The sequence below is a fragment of the Rhincodon typus genome, chromosome 11, assembly GCF_021869965.1.
Source record: "Rhincodon typus isolate 14 chromosome 11, sRhiTyp1.1, whole genome shotgun sequence".
NCBI lineage: Eukaryota > Metazoa > Chordata > Chondrichthyes > Orectolobiformes > Rhincodontidae > Rhincodon > Rhincodon typus.
Window position 1 is genome coordinate 17,819,241 of NC_063342.1, and position 9,831 is coordinate 17,829,071.

The following is a 9,831-nucleotide window of genomic DNA, read 5'->3' on the forward strand; positions in this document are numbered from 1 at the left end:
ACGTTTCGGGCCTAGACCCTTTTCTGATGAAGGGTCTAGGCCCGAAACGTCAGCCTCTCTGCTCCTATGATGCTGCTTGGCCTGCTGTGTTCATCCAGCCCTGCACCTTGTTGTCTCTAGACCTAAAACATTAATTCTGTTTCCCTCGCCACAATGTTGCCAGGCTACTGAGTTTCTCCAGCAATTTGTGTATTTTTTTTCTATAATAGCAATGGATGTCATCTTATATTCATATTTCCAACTGTTTTTAAAATCTGTGTTACCTTCCTTTCTGGCGTGCCATTGCGTGAACAGAAGTAAAAAAAAGAATTCTCCAAAAGAGAACTTTTCTTTTACCCTGGACTGAGGTTGTGTCCTATGTCTGAATTCAGGGCGTACTTAGAACTGGAGATGCTGTAGATGCGATATCTGTGAAGTGAAAGCACTTTGCACCAATGTTACAAATTTATTGTAAATGTCCAGAGATTCCGTTGCCTGTGCAGGATTCAAACCCAGACCCTTGCTGTAAAAGGGCTGTGTGTGAGATCATTGCACCACCTACAGGCACTGATATACACGGAAAATGTTAGAGAATATCAACTAACAAGTTATTTTAAGACTGGTGACATAGAATACTGACTTAGAAAGTCCCTGCTTGCTAGGATCCTCTGTATTAAATTTTATCCTCATGTGAAAAGTTTATATGTTTAAAGTTCTTAAAGTAATAAAATAAATGGTACAAAATATATTCACATACACAGTGCAAATGTGTCATTGCCTTGCAGTGTTATAGATACCTAACTAACCGGTCTGAGTTACAGCTACAAATCAAAGCAGGGAGCAGAGAGTTGTGTTGGCCTTTAGTTTTGTTGTGGTGATATCACTTTCGGAAGGCAAGATTTTTCCGCTTCGAAGCCAATCCATCTCCTGCTCCGATTCATTTCACTGTTTGCAAAACATCCCCGCTGTTTCCGGGGTACTTTCTGATTCTAAGCCACAGGACATGAGTTTGTCCTCCTCCTCCTCCTCCTCTGTATCTGAATCGTCATTGTAGAAATGAATTGTTGCCTGAACAGGGAAGCTGGCTAGAACCTTTTCTCCCATGTGGTGTAGGTAATGTTCAGCTTTGGATCTGGGTAGGTACAGCCTGGAAAGAAAAACATGAATGCTAACAATACGGCCCAGGGCATTCAGTTACAGCGACCTTGACAATTGTTTTAATAATACCGTGTTTTTTTAAGAAAAAAAGGCCATCGAACTGATTTACTACCCCAGGTTTAACATGCTTCATTTTTTACATCGGACTGATAAAATTCAGATTTGGGGGTTCGAACTTTATTTATTTATTAATGAAGATTACAGGCAGAACTTGACAGTAGAAGCAAGAATGGTCTAGTCCTTACGCACCTGACTGGGTGTTGAAATCCCAAGGGTTGCCTGGTTTCAGAGGGACTGTCACAACCATGCTGTATAGTGTTTAAAAAAAGAATATTTAACTACGTATGTATTATGAGCTTTGGAAATCATCAGTATTCGCGAACTTGCATCTGAATGCACGTTATCATAGGCCCCCACTCCGCAAAATCCCCAGGCCCAGCCCGTGGGTAAATCTGTAAGTGACTGAAATGCGTGCCTAATTGATGTGCGGTATAATGTATAGTGGTTCCAAAAACCGAGTTTCCTGCTCTGCGGCTTCAGACAGTGATTGTGCTAACGTGGCATAACTAGATAGCGGATAGCAATTGCTTCAAATTGGCCCGTGCTCTCTTTCTGTCTCTCTGACCTGTGCCTCCTTCCCGCCGGTCTTGTATAATTAATTCTAGCTCATTGTGCATCACTATTATAATGCTGTGTACAGCACTCCATACTGTAGCACCTTCCTTCCAAACAATTAATAAACCACCTTAACTCATTTGACCAATCTGCTTTTACCTTCAAAATAATTCTCATTTTGCACCTCAGCCCAAATCACAGGCATATTCCCCCGTTCATCCTTATTAATGGTCTCGGTCTGTTCATCTATTTTTAATGAAAAATCCTGAATCTTTTTGGTCGGTTAGTGGTGCAATGTAAGTTGTTTCATTGAGCTGGTCTTTGAAATAAAACAAATCCGTCTGTATGTTTAAAATATCTTACTTTTGCACACAGCATTCCTGACTACACAGATTATAGTCAAATTTTGTGCCGACGTTTTTAGTTACAGATGTCTGCTCAAAACTTAAATTGAATCGGAATCTGAGAACTAAAATCATTGACATTTGACAATTAAATCGTACATATTGAAGGAAATATTCCCCTCAAACTAGGCGAAAGCTTGTTTTCTCCATTGACTGTGAATGCGGGGCGTGTTAGGGACTGGGGGAGGCTCAAACACATGCAGCGTCAGTTATAAATGATTGAGTTATTCTTAACCTATTCATGTATAGATCCAAGCACTCTTAGCCTAAGAATCTATACAGGGAGGTGCTGTACGAATTGTTTGCTGTACGAATAAAAGGCGTTTATTTTGATTGACAAGTAAGTTAGAATAACTAAATCCTGGAAATACACTACAGAAATACAGATGTAATTATTGGCTGTCTACGGTTTGAATATATGCAATGGGATATGAGTAAAACAGCCCACAAAGCTGTCCCGTTTGGACATGGTGCCATCTACACACACCATACTCCATATACCACATTCCCTAAAAAAAAAACTGGCATTTTCCTGGGAAATGCAAAAAGACAAGAAAGAAACATCCGTGGCTAATTCAGGGGAAGAAAATGTTGTGAAATTCCTCTCTAGCCTGAGAAGGCAATCAGAAAAATTCCTGAAGACCACAAAAACTTAGTTCTCTAATCTTCGTCAATCCATTTTCCTTCTAAAGTTTGAGGTCTTGACCAGTCTTTTCTGAGTTTGTAAGATGGAGCTAGATCGATGGCTTAGGGGAGGAAGGCTACTACTTCTACTTTGAGTCTAATGGTCCTAGCAATACATCCTAACGTTCCACTTGCAACTTTGGCAACAGTTTTCCAACAGTGATCATGAATATGCGATAATTCTTCTGTTGCTCAGCCACCTTCAGTATGTTATCCTGCATGGTCCATACCTGCTTGGAATGTCCTTTGCTCGGTTACATCATGCCATACCTGTCGGTATGAAAAGACATCTACCAGAAGCAGGTCAATTCCCTCACTATGTCTCGATCCTAACATGCCCCCGCTCCCATGTATTTGTGTTATCCCGAACTTGTGAATCTAGTACAGTAGTACCTTTATGAATACAGGTGACAAAAGGCAAAGTTGCAAAACAATCAATTAATCCCTGTTCTGTACTATTGATTGTACCTCCCAATGCTATTACCCTCTGCATATGTGGATGCAACTAACTATTTATCTAATCTCAGATCTGCGGCGAAATATCAACATTATCTAGTACCCTTTTCGTGAGACATTTAATCTGAGGTTATTCGACGATCTAGCTACAACTGAACAACCTTCTCAAAACATTCAATCACTTTGAAACATGCATTTAAACAGAAAATTTTAGATATGTTTAGAAATACAAACGATTAATAGTTGATTTGCATACTGGAAATACAGAAAATACAGGATTTAGATTGTGGAAATACTAACCAAAAACACTGAAAGGCCGGTGCATAAACAGAAAGTGTTGCTTATACATAAAATAGAAATGCAGACAGGAAATAGTCTATTGTAAGTAGCCCATAGGCAAACGGAAAGTGGTGGGTGTATATAACGCAATAAAATATAAAACGTGTTTAAACATGTTGGATATGCACAATGGATTAATGGGTATTTGAAAGTGTAAAGATATATTTTGCAGTGATGATGAAACGATCTTTTTTCAGATATTGATAGACGTGGTGTGTTTTGAAGCAGCTCCTTGTTTTTGATTGATTTTGCTCTAGACATTATTTCTGTATGAGCTCTGGGAACCTCCTGTGAAATCTAATTTCATCCGAAATCCCAGATCGGTTTAAGGTGCAGTTTCACAGCGATTGGAGGTGACTCACGGTGAACACGTGCGGACAAGAGAACCCCTTTCTTACCAAGGTCTGCCTCTGCTTTTCCGCATCTCTTGCTGTCATCATCCAGGGTCTCCACCACGCCGAGGAACTGTACACAAAGAAGCAAAGCGAAACAAGCCGGTAATGTTAACGAGGCGGTGCTGATAAAAAAAAAGCCCAACCCAGGAAAGGAACAAAACTCAATTTCAGGCAACTTTTATATGGTAACATTGAACAGGGACAATTCTGTAAAAGCAGATTCCCAGATGACTTAAAATTGCAATACACGATCCATACGTGATTTGAAATTAAAGGCTTCTAAGATAACCTTTAATTCGTTTTAGTTTTTAGGAACTGAACAGTTTATTTATACTGGTAAATGTTACATAATGACACCGGCATTCAAATACTTCGCTTCACTCTAATAGGTTTAAACGGGAATATTTCAGTGCAAGTTACAAATCGCCCGCTTACTTGTGAGCCTGCTCCGAGTTCCGTGTTTCTGCATGGAGTCCCCTGCAGCACTGACAGGCCAGTCTCAGTTCTGCCCGGACACAGTAAAGTGCACTGTCCATTCTAGCGTAACTTCAGGCAGCCAGCGACAGAGCCCGGACGACAAGTGACATCTCGTCACCCAGCCTCCAGGCCTTATCTGCACTCCTTCAGCAGGACATATACTCACTCGTCCGAGGGGCTGAGGGCGTGTGCTTCCGTTTGGCCCAGGGCTGCATCTCTGAAAGGAACGCTGACAAGGTGGACGGGAACACTTCATATGCGAGGCTCTTTGCTGAAGCCGGTGACTCTGAAGCATTTTTTTTAAAAAAAACTACATTTTCAACCTTGCAGACAAATCCACACATCTAATCGCAAGCACATTCTTGCAACAAACTGGTCTTCAAAAATCATGCTTACTCCTGATATGTTCAGAAAAACCAGGACAGCCAGTCTCCTTCAAATTTAACAGTTTTGCTTTAGGACTCCTCTCCCATCCACCTTCATCGTGCATTTGTAGATTTCTGCTCACTTCCCCACTCCCGCCACACCCCCACAAGCCACGTTCACCAGTCTGTCTCTTTTAGCATCAATAATCTGATACAGTGCACCAGTCCCTGTCCTCAGTCACATCAATTATTGAGAACATCTCATTAACAAAATAGATAACAAGGTGTAGAGCTGGATGAACACAGCAGGCCAAGCAGCATCAGAGGAGCAGGAAAGCTGACGTTTCGGGTCTGGACCCTCCTTCAGAAAAGCTGTATTCATCCAGCTATACCTTGTTATCTCAGATTCTCCAGCATCGGCAGTTCCTACTATCTCCTCATTAGCAAAACACCTGTTTTCATTTTGAACAGATTTTTGATAAGACGTAGTAGTTCAATATTGGACACGAACTGTCTACATCATAGCAGTCAGATACATGATCAGATCATTTTCACTGTTCTCGTGACAAGAAAGCTAATTCAATTCAGAAAGACTGAGATAGGACGGCTAACACATTTTAAACAGACGGGGCTGAACACAGCAGCAGACGCAAAAACAGAAGTTGCTGGAAAAGCTCAGCAGGTCTGGCAGCATCTGTGAAGGAAAACTCAGAGGTAACGTTTCGGGTCCGGTGACCCTTCCTCAGAAGCAGACAGCCGTTTAGATGGAGGTGAGGCAGCCTCACGTCTTAGGAATGAAAAAACTTGACGTGATAGTTAATCGCAACTAGAGGGGGTTATCAGCTTTTGAAAAACCACGCCGTCCCTCGGCGCCCCAGCAGGTTAGCTTCTGTGGATATCTTTGCGCGCACGTGGTGAAAGTGGTGTCTCGTATAACCCGAAGTTTTTCTCTCAATTCATATACGCAGGTCACCACTTAAAGGCAAGTTGTACATATCTACTCAGAGATAGTAAGAACTGCCGATGCTGGAGTCAGAGATAACATAGTGTGGAGCTCGTACCAATCTACAGTGTATTCCAACTAGTTTCTATTGATTAAAAAAACAGGTAACACAAGGCTGCAGTATGTTGCAGAAACTATATAATGCACTTAACGTGTTACACTGTAGACAACATTACAGTGAGCGGCAGTAATGCAGATAAAGGTATTCTTAATCAACCTGTTCAAGCACGTCATGGCACATCTCTTGTACCCAGGCCTTCCTTCAGGCTCAGACCTGCTGAGTTTCTCCAGCATTTTCTATTTGTATTATAATAAATTACAAACCAATGTGAAACCACATTATGTACGCCGAGTATTGAATTTTAAGAATGAGCTGTAGTGGGTTTGGACGTGGGTATGTCAACAATTTCTCAATGGGTCACTGCCAGCTGATTCCCACCTCCTCCCAGCAAGGTAGAATGGTGGCAGCTGTCTGGCTGTAGATGGCGGGGCGAGCCAGAGGGGTAGCAAGGGATTGGTGTTAGCAGAGTGGGATTGGAGTTACAAAGAGGTTGGTAGGGGTTTACCTGAGGGTAAGGGGTTAGTACAGGGTTAGGAGGAGCAGGGGCAAGAAGGCAGCTTGTAGTTAGCAGGTATAAGATCATAAGATATAAGAGCAGAATTAAGCTATTTGGCCCATTGAGTCTGCTCTGCCAGTCAATCATGGCTGATATGTTTCTCCACCTATTGACAGCCATGGGTGAGTTGTCGGAGGACTGGAGGTTGGCTAATGTGGTGCCACTATTTAAGAAAGGCTGTAAGGAAAAGCCAAGGAACTACAGATCGGTGAGCTTGATGTCAGTGGTGAGGTAAGTTATTGAAGGGGATTCTGAGGGACAGAAATTACATGCATTGGAAAGGCAAGAACTGATTAGGGATAGTCAACATTGGCTTTGTGCGTGTAAAATCACGACTCATTAAATTAATTGAGTTTTTTGAAGAGGTGATAAAGAAGATTGATGGAAGCAGGACGGTAAACATTGTCTATATGGACTTCAGCAAGGCATTCAACAAGGTTCCGCATGGTAGACTGGTTAGTAAGGTTAGATCGCATGGGATACAGAGGAAGCTAGCCAATTGGATACAAAATTAGTTTGAAGGTTCGAGACAAAGGGTGGTGGTAGAGGGTTGCTTTTTAGACTGGAGGCCTGTGATCAACAGTATGCCACAAGGATGGGTGCACTGCTTTTTGTCATTTACATAAATATTTTGGATATGAATGTAGGAGGCATGGTTAGTAAATTTGCAGACGACACCAAATGTAGGTGGTGTAGTGGCCATGAAGAAGATTATCTCAGAGTACAATGGGACCTTGATCAGATGAGTCAACAGACTGAGGAGTAGCAGATGACGTTTAATTTAGATAAATGTGAGGTGCTGCATTTTGGTGAGACAAAATAAGGCAGGACTTATTTAATTAAGGGTAAAGCCCTAGGGACTGTTGCTGAACAAAGAGACAGAGGGATGTGGTACATCGTTCCTTGAGTTGTAGGTAGACAGAGTGGTGAAGAAGGCATTTGGCATGCTTGCCTTCCTTGGTCAGAACATTGAATATAGGAGTTGGGACATCATTTGCGGCTGTGCAGGACATTGGCGAGGCCACGTTTAGAATGCTGCGTAGAATTCTGGTCACCTTTCTATAGGAATGATGTTGTTAAACTTGAAAGGGTACCAAAAAGATTTACCAGGATGTTGCTGGGACTGGAGGGTTTGAGTTACACAGAGAGGCTGAATAGACTGGGGCTTTTTTCCTTGGAGTGTCGGAGTGTGAGGGGTGGCCTTGTAGAGGTTTTTAAAATCATGAGGGGCAGGAATAAGGTAAATAGCCAAGATCTTTTTCCTAGGGTGGGGGAGACCAAAACTAGAGGGCATAGGTTTAAGGTGAGAGGGGACCTGAGGGATAACTTTTTCATGCAAACAGTGGTGCATGTATGGAACGAGCTGCCAGAGGAAGTGGTGGAGGCGGGCATAAATACAACATTTAAAAGGCAGCTGGATGGGTATGTGAATAGGTACGGTTTGGAGGGATATAGGCCAAATGATGACAAATGGACTAGGTCAGTGTGGACAAATTGGACAGAAGGGTCTGTTTCCATGCTGTACAACTCTATGACTCTATAACCCCATTCTCTTGCCTTCTCCCAGTAACGCTTGGGTATTAGGGTGTTAGTGGTTCAGAAGGTTAGGGTTAGTAAAGTTTGTTAGCGGTTACAGGTGTTAATGGTCGCTTGGAGGTGTAACACTGGGTTAGAGGGGATCTAGGAGTTTTGGATGATATCAGAGGACTGGGGAGTGGGAGAGTAGTGGTGCATCTGTCAAAGCAGTTCAATGTGAATCCACTGGTTAGCAAGGATCATAGTCATGGCCACAAGCTTCCTTTATGCAAGGATGGCTTTGGCTAATGTATATTTTGTATCTTTCACAAAAGGGGCTGTCAAATGCAAAGACCCATGCATAGGTACTTTCTTTGGATCTCCAAGCTATAGACTCTGCCACTCTCCTGAATTGGACCAGCTCTTAGTCACTGCCTCCTTGAAAAATTCCCAGAGGGACATGCCACAGATACATCTGGGTTCCCACCCAAAGCTCAGGTTGGTGTTGACATTGTGTCCTGGAACTAAAATTCATGCTGAAGTTTCAGATCATGCAATTGCTATTCCCCACTTCAATTATCTTTCTAATGAATTCATAGAATCATGGAATTTTACAGTACAGAAGAAGGCTATTCAACCCATCGTGTCTGTATTGCCTCCCAAAAGAGCTACCCAGCTAGTCCCAGTCCTTTTCATGTCCTATCTCCATAGCTCTCTAAATTAATCACTCTCAAACACATATCCAGCTGTCTTTGAAACCTCCTACAGAGCCTCCATCACTCTCCCAGGATATTCCTTGTGAATTGACCAGAAACTAATTTCTCCATTCTTTGCAGAAATGCTCCTTCCTTGTACTTTTCCTGATCTGTCTTTAATTACTGTATTTTTCTATTTCACTGATTTCTTGCATCGGCCTGACTTCATCGGAATTCTCCTCTCTGGTTGGGAGGGTGGACGTGGCGTGGCTAGGGGAGGAAAAGGAGAAAATTAGGTAAACTTTGAATAATACATCAATCTCCAATATCAATCCTGATCGCTTAGTCTTAGTTCCTCTGGTCCTGTGTGGCAGTAGTGTCCCTACCTCTCAGCCAGAAGGCCCGAGTTCAAGTCCCACCTGATCGAGAGGTGTGTAATAATGTATTGGGACAGGTTGATTACAAACTATCTTGCCCAATCTTGGCGATGTCACTCTTGACTGGTAGCCATGTTTTGGAGTACATGATTCTTTGGTCAGTATCAGTATCAATAAGGAGCTACTGATATAATTGCAAGAGGAATTTTAAATCAAATTTGTGTTTTAATTCTTCTACGAAGCACATTTTGACATTTTAGTACTTTATAGGTGCTATATAAATGCAAGTTATTGATATTATGTGCTGAGATCAACTTCTAAATATTTTACAAATTAGGATACAGGATTTTTGATGGTTTATGAGGTTAATACACAATTCTCTGTCACCTTTGGGACTTGAATGCAAACTCAATTCTGACTGACAGGATGAATGTCCTCTCTGTCTACCACCTGTTGTGTTTCAGCCTTTGTGAAATTGTTTCAAACAACCAAACCTAATGTAAAAGCAATGCAGGTGATGGAAATCTGGAAAAGAGAGAGCGGAAATGCTGGAAACAATCAGCAGGTCAGAAAGTATCTGCGGAGAAAGAAACAGAGTTAACATTTCAGGTTGGTGACCTTTCATCATTAGAATGTCTGGCATTTTGTGTTTTTAAATCAAAACCTCATGCCTCATTTCAAGGACCATGGGCACAAAATTAAAACGAGTACAGACTAGGGAAAATATCCTACTGATGCAATAGAGAATATGT

At 41.9% G+C, this 9,831-nt stretch overlaps 1 protein-coding gene across 1 annotated transcript; it reads right to left on the reverse strand.

Moving 5' to 3' along the window:
* Positions 1 to 128: 128 nt before the first annotated feature.
* ripply3 (ripply transcriptional repressor 3) lies at positions 129 to 4,680 on the reverse strand. Its single transcript, XM_048603240.1, has 4 exons — positions 4,466 to 4,680; positions 4,034 to 4,100; positions 1,387 to 1,445; positions 129 to 1,126 (listed from the first exon to the last, which is right to left on the reverse strand). Exons 1-4 carry the CDS (start codon positions 4,564 to 4,566, stop codon positions 922 to 924), a joined length of 432 nt encoding a protein of 143 aa, XP_048459197.1. The 5' UTR covers positions 4,567 to 4,680; the 3' UTR covers positions 129 to 921.
* Positions 4,681 to 9,831: the final 5,151 nt, after the last annotated feature.